At 41.6% G+C, this 21,935-nt stretch overlaps 1 protein-coding gene across 9 annotated transcripts in view; it reads right to left on the minus strand.

The window, feature by feature from the left end:
- MBNL2 (muscleblind like splicing regulator 2) overlaps window positions 1-21,935 on the minus strand; it is a 155,501-nt gene that overhangs the window by 33,119 nt on the left and 100,447 nt on the right. For 5 of the 9 annotated variants that reach the window (XM_078070177.1, XM_078070172.1, XM_078070174.1 and 2 more), the window contains 5 exons: window positions 21,703-21,867; window positions 11,316-11,516; window positions 8,313-8,576; window positions 1,925-1,978; window positions 1,129-1,282 (listed from right to left, as the gene is read on the minus strand). In XM_078070177.1, coding sequence (XP_077926303.1) covers window positions 1,129-1,282; window positions 1,925-1,978; window positions 8,313-8,576; window positions 11,316-11,516; window positions 21,703-21,867 — 838 coding nt within the window. The remainder of the gene's footprint in view (window positions 1-1,128; window positions 1,283-1,924; window positions 1,979-8,312; window positions 8,577-11,315; window positions 11,517-21,702; window positions 21,868-21,935) is intronic. The other 4 variants (XM_078070178.1, XM_078070179.1, XM_078070180.1 and 1 more) reach the window with 1 other exon arrangement.

Below are 21,935 nucleotides of genomic sequence, written 5' to 3' on the forward strand. Positions count from 1 at the left end.
AACTGAATGGACAGTCTCCTCACAGAAGCCTAAGTCACTCTCTGGTTCTTTTTTTTTTTTGAATACTAGGAAATTTTATTTATTTTGAGGCTATCATCCCTGCTTCTAATGCAGACCAAGGAAGTCAAAACCATGATCCATTTAAGGTGACTCTGTGTGCGTACATGGTGTACATAGGTCTGTGGTCAGGGAAGTGGGTAAAAAATGGGGGAGGGCTGCCATGCACTACGCTTTTGTTTCTTCACTTCTATCTGATGTTTTATGTCTGCCAAGCTCTACGGGAGAACTCTGTGACTCCACGTGTGGAAGCTGGGTGGTGTCATGTCATGGGACTTTGGATTGGTCACAGGGACACTAGGGGCCGGCTCTTTGTGCCACCTTGGGAAGTCACCTCCCATTTAGGGGGCCTCAGTTTTGTCATCTGTAAAACAATCGCCTGCATGAGGAGATCACGAAGAATCCTCTAAGCTTCAGGATTCTGTGATTAACAGAATTCATCTCTTAGTGGAATGGTACAGTTAATGGGCCTTTGCAGCTACTGTTATCGGGCATTGGCTTAGAAACCGAGGATAAGAGCTCTATTGGTGCACTTGGTGAAGTTGAGAAGGATGGCGAAAGAGAAGAGGATGAATGTAAAATATGAGTAGAGGGTTGCTTTAATTTGAATAGCCTTTTTTTTGTTTTTGTTTTTGCTTTTTTTTTTAGTGCTCTGAATAGGAATAGAAAAAAAAAAAGGTTAGTACTTACTGGAATTGCTATTTTTAGGTCATTCAGGGTTAAAGACAAATTTCAATTGTCACACATAAAAGGTCTCGTTGACATGAACAATTTTGCACAGCGTGTGTAAACACAAGAAACCGAAAGGCCTCACTGCTATCTGCTTCTCACGGGTTCAGCCTGTCCCTCGACTCTACAGACTATTTGGCTTTAGAATCCTAGCAGCCTCTAGCTATCATTCCAGGCAAAGGAAATACCGCTCGCTAGCTGGGACAAGGATGAGTCTCACGCTACACTGACTATACCTTTACGAGCAAACTAGATGCCACCAAACAGCTTAGAGGAAATGCGAAGAAAGCACATGACCGAAGGGCACGCGGACAAAGGACTCGGAACCGCCAGGGCACGCACCTGTTGGGATGAAGGCCGCATGCTGCTGCAGCTGCGCACTGGTGAGAGCCTGCTGGTAGTGCAAGACGCTGGGACTGAAGACCGTGTTGGCACCGTTGCTTTTTTCAAGGGCTTGTCTCTTTGGTAAAGGATGAAGAGCACCAGGAGGAAAGGCCTGTAAGGAAAGAATTGGATAGGACGTGTATAACTCAAAGTCACCACACCGCCAGAGTCCACAGAGATCATCAACTACAACATTCTTTTTCAAAATGACAGCTAAGGAGATGCCTCTGCCATGCACCTTAATTTAAACAGCGGCAATGTCGAATGAGTGAGAATTTGTTATTGAGAGCGAAAGCATGATTTCTGTAACCCAAAACGGTAGCATCTCAACTAAGGAAAAGAAAAACTATCAAGCAACACCAAAAAAAAGGAAAGAAAAAAATGGCTTCAGCTTTTAAAATGAGTTAAACTATTCTAAGGGGGGAAAGAAGCATGTGTGTTATTATTAATACCTATTCTCTTCATTAACTAAACGGCAATTGCTTGGATTTTAAAGGTTAATAAGAATTATAAGGAACATTTTCCGAGGCAAGTAATTTAAATTTGCTTCACTCTTTTGGAAAAGGTATTAAAATTTGTTAGGATTAATTTATTTCACATATTACGTATGACAATGAGATGGCTAAACACCTTATTGAATTTTCTCCATTAATTAATAATAATGATTGTTTGCAACCGATTTTACAAGTAATACAAATCTCAGATGGTTCTCTGAAAAGCTACATGCAAAGCGAAAGGTGAAAGGTCAAAGTACCAGGTCTACAGATGCTTCGAGAGGTCGCTTCATTGCTTTGGCAGTCGACTGAGTCTTTTAATAACAGGCAGCGAGCACATGATGGCAGTGGGCCAATGGGATTCAAGCGAATTAACATACAGGTAAACAGCAAGCAGAGGTGCATCATGGGAACGGCATTGCATTGTGGATAGGTGAGAAGGAAAAAAATATTCTGAATGCAATATACAACGTACAAAACACTAGGCATGCACAACAACAAAAATGTTCTCTAAAGAAATGAATATTACACCTTAAATTAGTATCGAAGCAAAAATGCATCTACTATACCTTAGTTAAAAGCATATAAGAGAGTAAAATATAGATGTTTGAAATTCAGGAAAGTTAATTAAAACAGCAGCTTGCATACACACCATAAGCATTTTTTATATTGCTTCAGAAAAAAATGCAAAATTTTCAAGGGCCACAGGACTGAAGAACTTCTGATAAGTTAGTTTTCAAATGTAAAATAACAAATGTGCTAAGTATAAGATCCAAGTCAAAAAAAAAAAAAAAGATATTCTCTTCAACTTTTGTAAAAGTCATTTTTAATGAAGATCTAGCCTAACAAAATGAAGTGGCAAACTGAGACAAGAAATTCAGGCAAAAAAATATTCAAACACAAGATTATTGAGGCAAAACTGTTTGGGTTTGGATCTTAATTTTTTTGTCTGAATCATGTGGATAATTGTCTCAATTCTTCTCTTCAGTCTGTTAGCGTGAATCTGGCAATGCGGGAGCAGGTTCCAAACTTAACAAGTTTTGAATATGAATAGTAAGTTTCTCAAATTTCCCACTCTCAATCCATTGTACTGTTTCTACCGACTAACTTATCATCCATTCTGTTTTCCACTACATTTGAAATTATAATCCAATTTATCTCAATCAACTTACCGGATTACGCTAAGAAAATACCCTTCGAAAACAGGTATTTCGTGTTCTCAGCTATCAGAATCATTTATACTTAATAATTCTGTGTGTACTTTTAGTTATAATCAGTGACCAACCCAATTAATGAGAAGTGGAACTCTCAGAACAACAGCTAAAAATAGCAAACAGCTAAAAAAAAAAAAATAGCAAAGGACTGCTTGAAATAGTAGACGTAAAATAATATTTTTAACTTATAACCATACTTTGGGGCAGATAGTCTCATTTAAACAGCTGAAATATTAACAAAGATTGACTGAATCTTCACCACAATGAAAAAATTTTCCTATTCCTTGATAATTGCTGTAAAAGATGGGAAAATTCTATGATGGAATTCTGTGAAAAAAAAAAATCAAAGGAATAGCTCCAATGCAAATAAAAAATGAAATACCCCCTTTCTATGTGTAGCACAATAGGTAAATCCCTAAGGTTTGCGCAATCAACACAAAACGTGGTATTCTGAAGTTCTGAGTTGGAACTACAGCATTTGAAATAAGATGGGACAGTACTAAGCTCTCAAAATGCGGAACAATTAATGACATTTTCCTTTGCAAATCAAGGGCTTTTCGTCATCATCTGATGATTCAGGATCAAAAGCATAGAGATGACAGGCGGTAAGGTAGAGAAGGGGGGGGATAGAAATAAAGAGGGAAAAAGATTGAAGGCAGAGAAGAGATTTAGAACAGCCAACAGAGAAATGTTTTGTAAGGCAGTCTTGAGAGAGGCCATCAAATAATATGAAATCAATGTCCTGAAAGTAGGAGTGCAACATTTTTAAAACCCAGAGAGCCCCACAATAAGAAAGCTTCTTTGTACTGGATAGTCTTTCTGCAGATGTAAGTTCCCCATTATGTAACTCCCATGACTCCACGTTCGTTTAAAACCTTTGGTTGCTGTACAGTTTCTAGATTGTTAAATAATGCATTTCTTTAAGTTTAAATTATCTGTGCTAACTACATAAGGCTGTGTAGCCTGTTCTCCCAGAGTGCACTGAGAACACCAGCCCGGAATCATTTGGCCTCAACCTTCTGGAACTCCGTTCTCTCCACTTTTCCAGTCCTCGGGAGTTCCAGAGCAAATCTACTGTTGGGTTGATTTTGTCTGCTGTGCTAACTAGAAGAGTGATTATGTCTCTGAAGGCTGGTAGTTATGAATAAAATTTCGATTTAACAAAGCACATTTAATGAAGTCTCCAAGTAGGAAAAGAAATATTAAATATTTCTCCCTGGGATAATCACCTGGAAGGTTAATATTCTTTTTTTTTGATCTTTGATTGATGAAACTTAATGTCCACAGAAATCAGAATAATCCAAGAATGTGAAGAAAGAAACAAAGCTCTCAACTGAGCTGGACGGCAACAGCGTCTCCTTTTCTCCCACTGCAGGCTGTGGGTTATCCTTCCTAGACGCCTATGTCGGGTCTTTTCAAGGAAACGCTAAGGTTTTGGAGGGTTGAGCATACCTATCAATATCTTGCACACCTCATGCTTTGAAGCACATGTGTAGAGTGTATTTTAAATAAAAATCTGTGTGGATTAATAATCACATTATAATATGGTTTTGTAGTGCACAGATATTCTGATTGAGAGGATACATTTGGCATATGTTTAGCTACACTGAAAGGTCTTCAGGCTTAGACTAGACCCGAGAGATCACTGAGCATGGTGGGTCTTGGGAGCTTCCTTAGGCACCTAAGCAGAGAAAAAGGTTCTCTTTAGTTGAGCCTCTACTCTGTGTCGGTCACTTGGCATCCATTCTCGTTGGCCTCACCAACATTTTGGGTCCCCTGCCCTCTCTGGGCCACCTGCAGGTTTGTGTACATCCAGCGGGGTTTTCCTTTCTCTGGGTCAAAGAACAATCCAACCGCGAGTCAAGGTGTGCAAACCAAGGGCCCATGCCGGGCATTACGGGCAAAGACCCAATCTGAGAAGTCAGAAAACCCTGACGACAATCATCAGAGCTGCCATTTTGATGCGGAAGAAAGGGATGTGGACAAATAGGATGGAATTCAAAATCCCTTTACATGTTTTCTTGGACAATTGAAACTTCTCTAGCTGAGGGCAGCCGGTCCTGTTTCCTTTTACAAAATAGGAATCTGTGTAGCCCCATTTTGAAGTGTGTGAAGAAAGATCGCTTGCTGGAAGATCAGATACCCTTTGTGTGAAAATTACCAAAGAGAAGTTCTGTCTGGCTTATTTTCGCTTTAAAAAAAAAAAAATCTGGTGAGGACGATGCTCACGTTCTAAGACGTATTGTGAAAGAATCAGGCTCTAAAGAAAATAAATGCCTCCTTTTCTGGAATCAAAGCTTTAAGTGCATTTTCAGGGTCTAATTAATCAAAAGAAAGGGAAATCCCTGGACAATAATACAAACTGCATTACAGAAATTCTTTGTGTTGGGATATGGAGCCCAGGTGAATGGAATACTAATATCTTCTGACTGCAGTCATCACTCCCATTTGTTCTTTTAAATAAGGAAATAAAATAAGAGGTTTTTTTCAGTGTATTGAGTAATCTTGCCGCTAGAGTAAGAATACTTTGACTTTATCCAACTGCATTGAGGCTGGTTCAAATGAGCCTCTCACTTCAACTAAAAAGACATGACAAATTCAATAATTTTCATGTCATTGTCAGAAAGAAGCTGGCTTTTGTTCTGAAACTATATTCCTTTGGGTTGTCTTTGACGATGTTGCAAGATCCCCTGAAATATCAGAACTCCAAATTTGGGCACAGTATGACAATCCCGGGAACTATGGTAACTAAATATACTGACATCCACTGCAATAACCTCCACGCACCTTGGTGAGTATGATGTGCAAATTCGAGGAAGGGCACATGGCAGGCGCGCAGAGGGGTACAGGCTTGGGCTTAAAATATCAGGTTCAGGAATGACGTGTTTGTGCCAATGGCCATTTCTTCTCTTCTCCCCATCACCCACCACTGACCTACACGGGCTGCACTGTTCCTTCGGTGATTGAAGGATATATTGATTGTGGATGTTAGAATGGGTACTTCTCATAAACAGGCAGGTACAATCAAGGCTCAGAGAAATTCGGGGCTCAGCTCTCCGGTTACGATTAGTACCAATGGTTTGTTGTAGCAACAGGTATTTGAGGTATAGGGACTAATTTTTTTCATACCCCCAGAACCTCATCTCCTACGCCAGTGGCCAGAAATGGCTACTGTGACCCAGGCTGAGCCGGTCATGGCACGCTATTACTCTAACCATGAGGACAACCCCCAGAATGACCTTTAACTGTTTTTTAGGGTTTTTTCCCTAACCAGAACTGCTGTAGAAGATGCTGTTTTCTCTCCTGTCAAAAGACATAAGAATGTGTCCCCACAGGTGTCTAGACTCGTGGTCAGTGTTGCATTGGAGAACCTGGTCTTAGAAGATAGAGCTGATACGCCAAGAGAAGCAGGAAAGAGAGAGAGGAAAAAAGAGAGATCTACTGGTTTTCCACTTTCTGGATCTGGGCGCCCCTAATCTCTATGTGACTTCTACTCCCTTTGGAGGGCACCACGTGAAGTCCAACTTTTTAATTTAAGCTACTTCAGTTGGGTTTTGGTCTCAGTCCCAGAGTCCTGACTAGCCCTGGGGATAACCCTGGTACCCAGTTACGATTTATTATGTCAGTGCAGTGGAAAAACGTGTGTTTTGGGCCTAACAATCAGCGTACCAATTAGGATACATTGGGGCTGGCCTAAAATAATGATTACAGTGAAAACAGTTTTACTCCTTATAGGATGAGATCTTCACTACGAGGATGGGAAGACAGATTCCACATTGGAGAAATGTATAAAAGACTTCCCTTGCTTGCTAAAAGAGTTCCTTTTTCATCAGCATTAAGTAACCGATTTACTCCTTTGTATTCTCATTACTGAACGTGGAACCCAGAACTTGCTATGTGTTCGAGACCTGCCCCTGCTCCGTTCCCAATTACAATCAGTTTTGCAAACTGTTCTTTTACTAGAACAAAAAAGAGGGAGAACTTCTCTATATTGTAGTTAGAAGATTGTGTTTTAAAGTGCATCTTTCATCTCTGAAGCCCTATCTGTCTCTTCTAAGGAAGGACGGCCCACTGAGTCTTTCAGGCCCCGCTGGACCCCATTATGCATTTCCATCATCACTGAGGAGCACTGTTGCCCTCACTTACTCAACTCTAAGCTCCTCGAGGGCAAGAAAACCTGCTTAATTTCTGGATGCTCCCCAGCGAGTGTCTGATGCATGGCCGCTCTCATTACGTGTTCTGAATGAATCAGTGAATGAATGAATGAATGAATGCAGTGTCTATCATATATTATAATAGGCTTCTGATAAGCCGGCGGTCTCACCTTAAAACAAATTAATTAGCAATTTCTACAACCTAGTGTGATGGTTCTCAAGCCGTGCTGCACATCGGAATCCCAGGAGAGTTTTCACAAAAGGCCACCGCCCAGGCCACACCCAGACCAATAAAATAAAAAACTCTGGGGGATGGGGCTGATGTTGGAACCTTTCAAGACGCTTCAGGTAATTCCAAAGTATAGCCGAGTTTGAGAACCAGGGTTCTAGGCAGGGGCTTATCAACTGTTAATGTGTATACAAAACACCTGAGGATACTTTAAAATTAGAATTCTGACCCCAAAGGTCTGGGGTGGGGCCTGAGACTCTGGAGCTGTAATAGATTCCCCAGGATGAGGAGGAAGAAGAAGCGGGGGGGGGGGGGGGACAGTAGGAGGAAGAGGGGGAGGAGGAGGAGGAGAGGAGGGAGTAGAGGAGGAGGAAGAGGAGGAGGAGAAGCAGGGGGAAGAAGAGAAGAAGGAGGAAGAGGGGGAGAAAGGGGGAGGCGGCATTGGCGGCTGGTCTCTAAGGGACATTACGGTGACTCAGGGACTCCAGGCTGGGTTACGGTCCCCCCTCCCCCTTTTTAAAGCACCAGTCAGTACAACTCCATTTTCATCTGTTTCATGACACAATTTCATTTAGGGGGAGGACGTCTGAAGGCAAGGGGGGAAACGGGTGGGGAAGAGCCAGTCCCTGAAGGTCACCTGTTGCGGGCCTCTGGGCTCCGGGGCTCCGCGGCGGGGCTCAGCCGTCTTGCCGTCGCCGGAGCGCTGGGCCCCCCCTTCCCGGTGGCCCCAGGCCGCGGAGCCCGCCCGGAGGAGGAGGAGGAGGCCGGGCCGGGCTCGCCGCAGGGGCAGGGGGGCCGGCGGCTCGCCGGGGGTTCCCTGCGCCTGAGGGATTTACTTATTGTGCTGAAGAAGGGAAGGAGGGGGGAAACCAAACCAAAACAAAACGGGGAAAACAACAACAGAACTTAGGCAGCGGAGCAGCAGGGATGGCAGCCTTCCCTAGTTCCCGCCTTGGGGGGGCGGGAGGGGGGAGCGTCGGGATCCCGCGGGGCGCCCCGCGGCTCCCCGGCGCGGGCGGAGGAAGGTGCGCGGCGGGCGCGCCCCACTTACCATGACTGTGGCCGCGGCCGCGGCTGCCTGGGCGGCCACCGCCGCTTGGTTGGCTTGGTGCTGCGCAGCTTTGATTTTGGCCTGCAAGTGTGCAGGAGGGTGAAAATATTTGCATTTCTCCCTCATGCAACGCCCCTTTATGTAATCCATACAAACGGTTACGGTGTTGTCGTTTGTGTCGATCATGGTGCTGTCTGCGGGGTGTGCAAAGCGGCAGTCGGTCTCCCCCCGAGCACAGTTTCCTCGCTGGAACTCCCTGCATACCTAGGACACAGGGGGCAAGAGCGGACGCTGCAGAAGGAAGCCTGATGGCCGCCGGCGACCACCTCCGCCAGCGCAGCCATTTAGGTCCAAAAAAAAAAAAAAAAATTATTAAAGGAATACATGCTTTTTCCTCTCTCTTAATGGTGGCTTTTGTGACATTCCGATAAAAATCTGATTGTCCAGAACTCAACTAGGGTCCCTGACAAACTAATCTGAGTTCTGCTTTGCCCTCTTTTCTGGAGTGAGACTCTGTATTGAGAAACTAAGGCAAAAGTCTGCAGTTGGGCTAACATCACGAAAATCAACAAAGCCTCCCTTTATCTCTGGGTAGTGTGCTTATCTCGGTATCTACTTTATATGTAATAATTAGGACACAATATATGTGTATATGTAGTACAGAATTTGGACATCTATATCCATATCCAAATCTTCTCCTGCCCTGACCACTCTGGGATGCCATAGGTTTTTTGCATGGAGGGATAGTTGCATCACAGACCAAGCCCCCAGGGCATAGCTGTAACAATTCCAGAAAGAATTGGGGGAAACAGATTTGTTCCTCTGAGGATGGGAAGTGGGTGGGGTGAATCTGAATACTCCTGTTTCCCCCTAAGTCCCCTGCTCTACAAAGATAACTTACACTTACAATCATAAGTCAGAACTACTGTATCTAAGACGTTGAAACTTGCATTTAAGGTCACTCTGTTATTATTTTTGACAGCACAGAAAGAAAGACAAGATAAAAAGGAGAGAAATAAGTGGAGGGAAGCAGGAATAGAGTCTGAAGTGCTGATGTGTTACCGTTGCTTTTTTAGTCCTTAATCCTTAGTTATCCTGAAGTCTCAAGTAACTAGAATGCTCCATCCTCTAAGAATTCTGGTGGATCAAAAGTTTACCATGTAAAGAAAGTTTTCTTTAGAATTTAAGAGTATTCTTAATTCTGATCTGAAGACTAGTTCTTAAAATAAGATGACATAAATAATAAATAGACATAATACTTATAAAATATCATTAGCAGGGCAGAATTAAGAGTAAAACTGTAAATTATTTTCCTTTTAGGCTCTAGTTCCAAAGTCAGTACACTGAAGTGGTGGTTGGCATCTCGACCATCAGTGACATCATATGAAGGGTCACTGACGTGACAGTCAAGCCCTGTGAAAGTCAAAGGGGCTTGCAGAATACAGTTTCACTGACCAGTGGCCAAGAGGGCTTGAAGGGTAAATAGGTAAGTCACAAAATTGCTCATTCTTTCCTCCTGCTTTGGATATAAGCCAATATTCCATCTTTAGTTCATAAAATGTACAAAATAAAAGTTTGTCAGGTGTTCCCATCAATTCTGAGTCAGCCTTCATCTCTAAATGCAATCCTCTGGTCTGAACCTGCGTCCGAGGTACATACCGGCCATCGAGCGTTTACCAAGGATCTGTGTGTGTGGCTGACTTCATTCCTGGTTTGAAATGAACTGCAAGCTGCCCTGCTAAAGTCACTGTAAATTATTTTTCAATGTCTTTGTCTACTAGTCCTGTTGGGGAGGACGATTTTTTCCCAACTCAGCTGATTTGTTTTCTAAACCACACTCACCAACTGAACACTAAAGCTCCATGGGGCCAGCAGGTGGAGCCCCAAACGCTTTTGCAGACCATGAAAGGTCTGTTCTCTAGTCACAGGGGCAGGCTACATCAAAACAGTAGTGTTAGAACTATAGTCTTTTCATTTTGGGATACATAAACTCCAGACTGAAGCTGATATTAGGCAGCCACACTTTATTGCCCTCAAGATTTATCTGGTAAATATTTATTTTTTAAAAAAATTTTTATTGGGTAAATATTTAAACAAATGCACATTGAAATAACTTTCTCCAATGATCCAATATAAAGCACAGTGTACATCCTAACCATACATACATCACCTAACAACTTTAATGGGTACTGGAATTAAAGGAGCTTGTTGAAAAATCTATCAGAATCTTTACCTACCTGTATAAAATGCTCTATTAAATATCACAGGATATAGTAGTTAAGATAAATCCTCTAACTCTGATTAAAGAGAATACTGGCTTGACTCATGACTTAAGAATTATGTTCTATAAATATATGAACTTGTTTTCTTGACTTTTACAGAACACTTGAACTTAAGTTAAAGAAAATATCTTAATCGATAACTAAATTTGCCCAGCTTCCAGTTCCCCTATTTACCAATAATACAACCAGGGCTGATATTCGGGAACATACCAATATAACTATATTAGTTCTTAAAATATTGAAATATGATCATACCAAGTGGTCAACAGTCATAGTTCTATTTACTCGTACCCCTGTGCCCAAGTTTCCCCTCCCCCCAGTTGCCCTGACTGCTGGGCCTCTGACTTGCCCATTCTCAGACCTTTCCAGGATCCATCAGAGGTTAATGCCAAGCATCTGGAGGCCTTCTGGAGCCATTCTATGGCCTGCACAGTGACTGATTCATAGTTCTACTGGTTGTTAAATATTTTGCCCCTGAACACACATTCCCCACGGGTGAATTTTGTTTGTACTAAGCTAATTCTTTTCCTACAGACTAATTTCCTTTATACTCTGCCTTAAATTGAAACCATAGAATTACGAATGCATGGTGCTTAGATGAACATGTGTGTGTGCACGTGGCTGTTTTGCAAGACTGAATGAATATCTTACAAGCGTTCACTTACATAGAAGTACACTTCTACCACAAATGCATCTCGAATCACAGATATAATTGAAGTACCTCCAGTTTGTCGGTCCTGAGAAGTTTCTGAGTTGCAGTTGAGCCCGGGACAGTGACGGGCGGACTTCCGGGAACAATAACAGGTGTGGTGGGTAGAATTTCCGTTGGGACTAACCCAACTCCAGGGGTTACAGGTGCTAAGTAAGGAGCAAAGCTAATCGCCGTATTTGTCCCTATGGCGGGACCTACAGGAAAAGTGGGCTGTTAAAGGAAGACAACACAGGACAAAGATTTCTTTAGAATAAAACTTTTAAAAAAAATCACCAGCAAGTGTCATTTGAGCAAAACTCACTCATCATAGGTAAGACTCTTTGTGTCAGTTGCATAAATCAATATCTGAGAAAGTTCATTAAACTTCCCTGTTTTGTTTTGCTTAATAAAAATGAAATCCATATAGATCCTCTCTTCCTAAAACCATACAAAAAATCATGGGAGAACATTGTAGAAACTTAATTACAGAGGACAGGTTAAACTTTTAATTCTACGAAGGCGTTCTCAAGAAAAGAAAATAATAATTCTCACTATAATTGCTCATCATTCCAAACACTGAATGTTGGTAAGGGAGTAAAACCTGTGGAATGCTGACTCAAAATCTCTCATTTCTCCTCCGTGGATCTCAAAAAGGAAATGAATAAAGAAAAACCTTGAATAGCGCCTGATTTTCCAGTTGATCAAGTTTGTACATTCACAAAAAGCGGGGATTATTTGGGGCTGTATTTGCTCAGACTCACCAGCATGTTCCCATAGCCCATCACTAGCATGCAAGTACCCAATGTTTGTAGGCAATGTTCATAGAGACCTGCTATTTCATGGTCCAGCTCAACCATGTTTAGATCTAACCTTCCCTTGAATGGAAGAGCATGAACTTTTCAGTTGGCCAATTTTTCAACCAGCCATTAAAATTTAGTTTGGTTTCCTAGGTCAAAATCAGCACAGCAGTGATAAAGGCATTCCGTACCTTATTTGAACTTCTCTATCACTACACTCCTTGTCCACAGACAAGAAGAAATATACTAAGGGGTTGAGGGGATGATTATTTTTAAAAGCCCCGCCTAAAAATACGCCCCTCGGAAAGGAAATAATATGAGAACAAGAAACTTTGCCTCACTCTTCTAGAACCAATGTTAACAATTGAAGATGCTAAAATTTTTCTTAGAATAAATTTTACCCTGAATTGTACCTGAACGGTTTTTGTTGGTTGCTTGCTTTTTTAGTGATTGGATGACTTTTACCTTCTTTATTTTTAGGACCAGTGTGCAGATATTTGCAATCATGTGTTAATGTAATTTTCTAATACCGAACCCTGCCATTGGCCCTGTCACGCTACTCTGCTATTTATACATTGTGAGTAACATTCTTGTTTTCTATTTATGGCTCTGAATGAGTTGTTGAACATATGGGAAAAATAACAATCTAAGTTTATTAAACAAATTTTTTGTTGACAGCAATAACGGAAAAATATCTCTTATGAATGCTCATGTTAGAAAACAGTGAAATATTGATAGTATGTGCAGGGAGTTCTCAGAGAGTCTGGAAGTCTTTACTGGAGTGTCTGGGGGCCACAAGAGGTGATTCTAATGGTCTGTGAGTGCTGCCGTAGCCCTCCCATGGGGGGCTCTTAGATCTTTATGGCTCAGACATAAAATTCACTTTGGGACAGAGTTGCAACATGAGGTCTCAACATGGGAAATAGATGGCAGTTAGGAATTTTTTTCTCCAAAATTTTATATGTGTATGTTTTCCATTTTCAACCCATTTGAGCCATAATTACAAAAAGTTGTGGTTTTCAGGAACTATAGCTTTTATAAGTTAGCGCTCTTGAAAGAAAGCCAAGTGATTTGAATGGTATGACTATATAATGTTAGAATTTAAGAAAAAAAAAAATCCACCCTGAAAGGTCATAAATCACAATAGATCAGTGATTCAAAAAACTAGCTATATCAGAAATGCCTGTGGGGAATTTCTTAAATAGAGATATGGCCAGACTCAATAGGTCTAGGCAGGGGCCTTGAAATTTGCATTTAAAAAAATTTACTACATGATCTGATGTGTGGCCCAGTTTGTGAAAGTAAGTATTAAAACACTTGTACTAAATGTGTAATTTAACCCAGAGACCAATTATCAAAGTAAACACTGAAAGAAAAGAGCTCTCCCCCACACCCCCAGCCCTCCCTCCCATGGATCATTTGAAGTCAGGGTCCGTGTGGTGACATACAGACAGCTTGTACCTTGACTGTCAATAGGATGTCAGAACCTCAAAACTCATTTCCTGAAACCTTTTCGCCTATCAGCAAATCTATTACAATTAGGAAGATCGTGCTTTCCAAAATGTACGTTACTTGTTCATCTAATTTAATGATCTAAAATGGATGTTGCAGTTTGTTTTACTAATGATAGCTATAACAGGGCTCGGGGAGAGTATTATTTACAAATAAAACCACAGGTTTTAGACTGAGAGCGATCTGAATTCAAATCCAGAGCTCTGCCAGTTAACTTTTATCCTGGGCAGTGAGTTAACCTCGCCGGGGTTTAGTTTTCTCAGCAGCAGACGGGACATAAAACCTTAAGCTTAGCTTCAAGAGTTGGGCCAAATCAGGTATTAGTTCTCCCCCCTTCCCATGGTCAGAACTCAATAAATAACAGCTCTCATCGGTAGTGTAAAACCTGCAGTAATAAAGTTTTTTCCCCCAAATGGCCCATTGTGTCTAGAATAGGAATATAATCAGCATAGAAATGTGAGTACAGAGATATAAACTCTATTAATGATTATTAAATGATAGCAAATGTCTTCTCTTTTTTGAAATGTGGGCTGGGAAAATACATTGCTCCACGTGCAGCTGAAAGTTAAAAGTGTATAGGTCTTAGGAAGATAGATTCAATGAGGTATTTTCTCTTTAACAGAGTGTTTTTCATTGAAGGTAATGAGTAAAAAGTAAAGTTACGCTCATCTTCAGAGATGGGCACTCTTATTATTACTGTTGACAGTAATACCTTATGCCTCCGAAGGGTTCCCAGTGTTCAAACCGCTCTCCCACACCTTGTCTTCTTTAACCTTCTCAATATCCGTGAAGGACAAAGGTGGCCGTGAGAACTTACGGGTGAAAGCAATTTAGAGTATGGACCAAATGGATCATGCAAGGTCAATGCCGCTGAGGCAGAGTCAGGGCAAAGCGCCCGGGACTCCTGACTTCCCAGTCTGGGGCTATTTCCATTTCTCTGCACTCCCTAGATTTTGCTGGTAATTTCTTAAAACAGAAGAGGGCAAACCCCCCAGCTCTGCTGATGTCTTTGAGTGTGAGGCCAGAGTGCTGGTGGAGAGCTGTGTCCCACCATCAGCCAAGGCCTCCTCCAGATGGGAGGGGCGAGGCTGCTCCAAACAGCTCTGGAGAACCACTGCCCCGGCACAGTGGGTCCCAGATCCTGGACTGAAACTAAGCTCCGCAGGTAGAGTCCAGGCTGACCCCATGTCCTCGCGTCTGAATTCAGTTCTTAGCTGCAGCTAAGAAAAGAGAAGAGCAGCACCTCCGAATGATTCTTGTCCCGGGGGCCACACCAGCTCGCTCCTGGGAGCCTCGGCCCCGTGGTTTCTGTATAAGGCCTGCTGCCAGGCTGTCTGAGATGGGATCCACTGGGTCCTTGATCATCTCTCAGAACCAGCTGCAGCTAGAGTGGCTAGAGGACAAAGCTGTGGCGTCTTCTGGATGAAAATGGCTTCTGAAATACTGGCCTTGCTATTTCTCATCTCTGGACTTCATTCCACATTCCTGTGTTTCTCTCTTCAGCTTCTCACATGCTAGTCTTCTTTCTCAGTACATTATACCAGTAGATCCAGGTTCAAAGACCTCTCTGTCTCCCTCTCTTTCTCTCTCTCTCTCACACACACACACACACACACACACATTCAGCACGGGTTCTTTGATATTTTGTAGTGGCAAGGAAGGATCAGTGCTGAGCAGTAATGACTAAGTGGCCTGAGGTATTTTATGGCTCTAAAATTTAGTCAGTTGACTTTTTAAAACAGGAGCGTGAGAGTTCATACATTTAGAAAGCTTTGACTTCAAAGGGTAGGTATTTGGCACTCAAACTGAAAGGCTTAAAACATGGCATCCCCTTAAGCCTCCTCTCTTTACTTCCGAAAGCATCTCTGGAAGGCAGAATACTAATGCAAGACCTTGTCCCTGAGGACTGGGTTGTATAGGCTCTTAAATCTCTATCCTACTAAAGGCTACCCACCCCCACTTCTTTTTCTTTTTCTTTTTTTGTTTAAATTGAGGTATAACTGACATGCAACATTATATTAGTTTCAGGTGTATGATGTAATGATCGATATTTGTATATATTGTGAAATGATTGCCACAGTAAGTCATTACCATCCATCACCATATGGAAGTACAGAATTTGCCTTTTTGTGATGAGAACATTTAAGATTTACTCTCTTAGCAACTTTCAACTATGCAATACAGTATTCTTAACTGTAGTCTCCATGCTGAATATTACCGTCCTCATGAATTACTTTTTTTTAATAACTGGAAGATTGTACCTTATGACCCCCTCTACCCATTTTGCCAGCCCCCTTGCCCTGCCTCTGGCAACCACCAATCTTTCTATCTGTCTCTATGAGTTTGGTTTGTTTTTTTTTTCCAGATTCTATGTATAAGTGAGATCATATAGTACTTGTTTTTTTCTGTCTGACTTATTTCACTTAATATAATGCCCTCGTGGTCCATTTACGTTGTTGCAGATGACAAGATTTCCTTTTTTAAAATGGCTGAATGATATTTCATTGTATGTATATGGCACAACTTCTTTATCCATTCATCCACTGACAGACACTCGGGTTGTTTCCGTATCTTGGCTATTGTAAATAATGCTGCAATGAACATAGGGGTGCAGATATTTTTTCAAGTTAGTGTTTTCATTTTCTTTGGATAAATACCCAGAAGTGGAATTGATAGATCATATGGTAGTTCTATTTTTAATTTTTTGAGAAACCTCTATGCTATTTTCCACAGTGACTGCGCCAACTTACATTCCCAATGCAATGGATTTCCTTTCCTCCACCTCCTGGCCATACTTGTTACCTCTTATCTTTTTGATAACACCACTCTAACAGATGTGAGGTGATATCTTTTTTTTAAAAGGCTTATTTATTTGAGAGAGAGAGAGCACGTGTGTGCGTATGCATGAGTCGGGGGAGGAGCAGGGGGAGAGAATCTTCAAGCAGACTCCCCACCGAGCACAGAGCCCAACACAGGGCTCCATGTCACCCTGACATCATGACCTGAGCTGAAAACCAAGAGTCTGATGCTTAACTGACTGAGCTACCCAGGTGCCCCGATGTGAGGTGATTTACAGTGATCTTTATTTGCATTTCCCTGACGATGAGTCCTGTTGAGCAGCTTTTCATGTACCTGTTGGCCATCTGTAGGTCTTCTTTGGAAAAATGTCTATTCAGATCTTCTGCCCATTTAAAAAATGGGCAGAGGATTTTGTTTGTTTGCTATTCTATTGTATGAATTCTTACTATATTTTTGGATGTTAACCCCTTATCGGATATATGATTTGCAAATATTTTCTCCCATTCCATACACTGCCTTTTCATTTTGCTGATGGTTTCTTTTGCTGGACAGAAACTTTTTAGTTTGAAGCAGTCCCACTTGTTGATTTTTGCTTTTGTTGACTTTGCTTTTGTTATCAAACCCCGAAAATCATCACCAAGACTGATGTCACCACCTATGTTTTGTCTTTTTTTTTATTTTTAGGAAAGGAGTTTAATGGTTTCAGATCTTACACTCAAGTCTTTAATCCATTTTGAGTTAATTTTTGTGCATGGCGTAAGATAGTGGTCCAGTTTCCTTCTTTTGCACGTAGCTGCTCAGTTTTCCCTGCACTATTCATTGAAGAGACTTTTCCCATTATATATTCTTGGCTCCTTTATTGTAAATTAATTGACTATATGTGAGTGAGTTTGTTTCTGGGCTCTCTATTCTGTTATATTGATCTATATGTCTGTTTTTATGCCAATATTATACAGTTTTGATTACTACAGCTTTGTAATATAGTTTGAAATCAGACAGCATGATGCCTCCAGCTTTGTTCTTCTTTCTCAAGATTTCTTTGGCTATTCAGCGTCTTTTGTGATTCCATACAAATTTTATGGTTATTTGTTCTAGTTCTGTGAAAAAACCCACTGGAATTTTGATAGGGATTATTTGAATCTGTAGATCACTTAGGGTAGTATGGCTATTTTGACAATATTAATCCTTCTAATCCATGAGCATAAAATATCTTTCCACTTAGTTCTGTCTTCTTCAATTTTTGTCATCAATATCTTATAGTTTTCAGTGTACGAGGCCTTTTACCTCCCTGGTTCAATCTATTCCTAGGTATTTTATTCTTTTTGATGAAGTTGTAAATGGGATTTTTTTTCTTAATTTTTCTGATAGTTCATTATTAGTGTAGAGAAACATGACAGATTTCTGTGTATTGATTTTGTACCCTGCAATATTACTAAAACCATTTATTAGTTCTAACCACCCACTTCTTTATCTTGAGTGTACACACAAAGGCTGTGCGTTGGATGGGGGGTGCAGTGTGTGAGGAAGGAAAGGAAAAAAAGAATTACTGTTATATCCTATTAGGAACTGGGGAGAGAAAAACTGCCAGGAGGAAAAACTGAAGGGGACTTTTAAAATATGGTGAATTTGAGACGGAAGAGTTATAAAAGGAAAGAACGGTTTGTGTCTTCATTCACTGAGTAAGTATTTTGTGGTACAGACATTGTACCAGGCCACTGTGTGCATATTTATTGAACTTAAACCCTAATGAGAAAGAACAAACAAAATTACAATTTATTTTTATGGATAAGCAGAAATCAGGAGGCCTCACTGGTAGTGATGGAGATTGGTGGTGGGTCACAGGGGATGGATACGGAGTCCTTCTGGATAAGATGAAGTTAACATGTGAAGAGCAGCAGGATACTTCCAGCAAGAGCAAAGACCATGAGGCAAGCAAGAGCTTTGTGTGTTCACAGAACTGAAAGCTGAGTTTGGTTCCAGTGAATACAGAAAGAGTGGCCCCTGATGAGTTGGTGAGCTGGTGGGGACCAGCCCACGGATGACATTCTAGAGTATAGTCATGGTTAATGTTTAGGCTTTGTCTCTAATGAAATGGGAGAGCACTGATGGGTTTTAAGTAAGGGAGTGATATGATGCCTTTATGTGTTACAAATATTCCTCTGGTTGCTGTATGCAGAATACACTGGAATGAAGCAAGAGTGGAAACTGACAGATTAGAAAGGAAATATTTGAATAAAAGATTGATGGAGGCTCAGATGCGGGTTTAGGGAGGTAGAGAAGGAAACAGACTTGAAAGCAGATATGATAGCACTTGCTGATGAACTGGATGTGAGAGAATCTGCTTAATTTTGGTTTTGAAACTGCTGGTTGCATTTACTGAAATGGGAACATTCGGGCTTGAACATGTCAGGTTCCTGTGAGCAATTTAAAGATGAGTCCAGTAGGAAGTTAGATATGCAAACTCGGGGCTCCGAGGAGAGGACTGGAAACATGTACTGGGGAGTTCGCAGCTTACATATGATTTACAGCCATGGGAATGGATGAGATCATGAAGGAAACGTCCAGTGCCAGGAACCTCCATGTGCAGCAGCCTCCACATATAGTAGAGGAACACAATGGGCAACATCTCCAGCCTTTTCCCAGGGAGGAAGACAGATTAGAGAGGAAAGGAGCGTTCTGCAAAGAAGAGGTTGATTACGTGGGTTGAATATGGCTAAGAGGTCAAACGAACACAGTGAAGACAAAAGAGACCACTGGTTTAGCAATACGGAGGTCACTGGTGAGATAATCAAGGGACTAGGTTTAGGGTAGATGGAAGTTAGGAGGGAGTGGGAAAATATCCATAGTTCTTTAGAGAAGGTTAGCCTAGAAGGAGACCTAAAATGGAGTGGTACCTGCTACTCTGTGTTTATCAGTGTGTTTGTCTTAAGCAACTCCCACGTGTTATTCATTTCTTGTGGCCAGTCTGACAAACTGCCATAAACTTGGCAACTTACAACAACACAAATTTATCCTTGCATTTTTCTGAAGGCCAGAAGCCTGAAATCCGTTTCACCGGGACCAAATCAAGGTATTGGCATTTCATGCTCCCTCTGGAGGCTCCAGGGAAGAATCTATTCCTCTTCTCTTCTGTCTTCTGGTGGCTGTTGGCATTCTCTGGTTTCTGGCCTCGCCACCTGTCTCTGCCTCTACGGGCACATTGTCCCTCTCCTCTTCCACATGTGCCCACTCTCCCCCTACCTCTCTCTCATAAGGCTCCTTGTGATTGCATTTAATCCAGGAGCACTGTCCCATCTCAAGATGCCCAACTTCCTCATAGCTGCAAAGACCTGGTTTCCTTATAAGGTGACATTTACACGTTCCCTGTACCTTTCAGGGCTGTTATTTGGCCCGTTATACTGTACTAGGTCACTAATTCATTCCTGAGACTGAAGTTATTTGTTTGTAGAGTTGATGATTTTTAAGTGCATCACACTTCTTATTCTGGGATTTCTTGGGATTTAAAACGTCTACTGAAATACTTAAATGTACAATTCCTTTTTCATAGACGAATTGTGGTTATTAACTGCTAATTAATATTTGAGACAATACATAAATATAACTTCCAAAAAGAAGTTCAACTAATAGTTAACAACGGGAATGGACTTTTCTTATTAACACTGCCATTATTAAGTACCAGGGTCAATCTTCATGAATTCTAAATAAATAAGAAGTGAATGATTAAAATGAGTGAGACAGACACATAATGCAGTGTTACTATGTTGACCTTGGTGGTTCTAAATTTATTCCTACAGACATTATTTAATATGAATAAAAATTATTTTAGCTGTAGGTAATTTAATAATTTATACACATATATCAATAGAGAACCATAAATTATACATGTGTGTAGTTTTAAATAGATCCACTTAAATGCCTCTATATGGTGTGAAACGTATTCATATCTCTGTCTATGCTGTTCTTACATCTAGGCTCCCCCCTACGCATCCTTTGGGATATACTCATCCTTTGGGATATACTTATTTGGGACCTCCTCCAAGCAGCATTTCCTGCCTCATTCAAAATCGTAATTCCCTGTGCCTGAATCTTACTTTGCCTGTCTCATGACTCTGTCTACTCCCAAAAGACTGTATCTCATTTACATTGGAGCCCCCTGCATCTGGTACTTTTTTTTTTTTTTTTTTTAACTCTGGGCAGAGCTGGGCCCTGGCTACTTTGTGCCACCATTGCTGAGCAGAAACCTGGAGACAAGCAGAACTGTTAACCATCTGCCCGGATTCTCTCCTTCTTCCGGCCGTTCCCACCCTCCCCATCTCATCACAAGTACATCTCAGGGGTAGCTATCCTTTTTAATTTAGCAGCTTTCAGTAACATAGACTTTTCACACAATAAAGACTAATTTTTAAACAATAGTCTTTTGTGTATGTACTTCTTTATAAAAGCAAATTTTGCTCACTTTACTGGCTTTGTTTCTTTTAAAGAAAAAATCAGCTTGTTTTTGACAAATAATTCACCAATGTAAATGAAATCCCCTCAAGCCAAATGCACTCCTTTTCCCCAGGGCCTTGTTCCTAAAACAATTCCCAGACCTTTAAGGAAGTACTTTCAAACACTGAAATCAGGGAGAAAATATGACACAATACGTATTCAAAGACTGAACTCCCTTGAGCATTTAATCCTGTGGCCCTGGTCACAGCCGCCACACCCTCGGCCGGCCTCAGAGGGAGGGTGGGCGTGCGTGGCTCAGGCCGCCTTCTCTGGGGATGCGGTGGGGCTCCCGGGGGAGCTGACTGCGGAGAGCGCCCCGCTCAGGATGTCTTGAGCCCCAGTGCCAGCCCCACCTGCTTATTAGCTGCATGACACTGGGTAAATCACTTAACTTCTCCGGTCTCTCACTTCGCTCACCCTATAAAACGATGCCAATGAACGAACTATCTGCTAGGTTGCTAACAATACGATAGGCATCGACGCCTCTTTACATGGATCATCACTTCACACGCTACAGGAAAATGCAGAACTCTTTCCATTCGAAGATGGTTCCAACGCGGAGTTTACCGGTGAGCAAGAGTCGGAGGGACACAGATTGCCCAGGTACCGCTTAGGCACTGTCTTTGCCTACTGTGTCCACACACATTTTTTCCATTTAAATAATTTCAAAAACCCTATTTTCAGCATCCATTTAGCTTCAAAGCTATTCGCTTTAATTGTAGCCAGAGACAAAGTAGGGGGGAAGGCCATTTTAGGTCAGTGTGGCCCTGCTGTACCAACACTTTAATCATCAAGCCCATCATTAGACGCGACGTACTCACCACTGGATGAAGTGGGGTTCCTGGAAACATAAATTGCATCTGCTGGGCAAGCATCGCAGCAGCAGTTTTTTGCTGGATCAAATTGTTCCTCCCATTAATTTCTAGTTGAGTTTTTAAATGTGTTGGAGGATGAAGATACTTGCAGTTCTCTCTTGAACAACGGCCCTGTAAAACGAATGTTTTGGTTTTAGGACTGTTTGGAGTAGCCGTCATCTATTGTCAACCATTTCACA

The sequence above is a fragment of the Halichoerus grypus genome, chromosome 4 (assembly GCF_964656455.1).
Source record: "Halichoerus grypus chromosome 4, mHalGry1.hap1.1, whole genome shotgun sequence".
Taxonomy (NCBI): Eukaryota; Metazoa; Chordata; class Mammalia; order Carnivora; family Phocidae; genus Halichoerus; species Halichoerus grypus.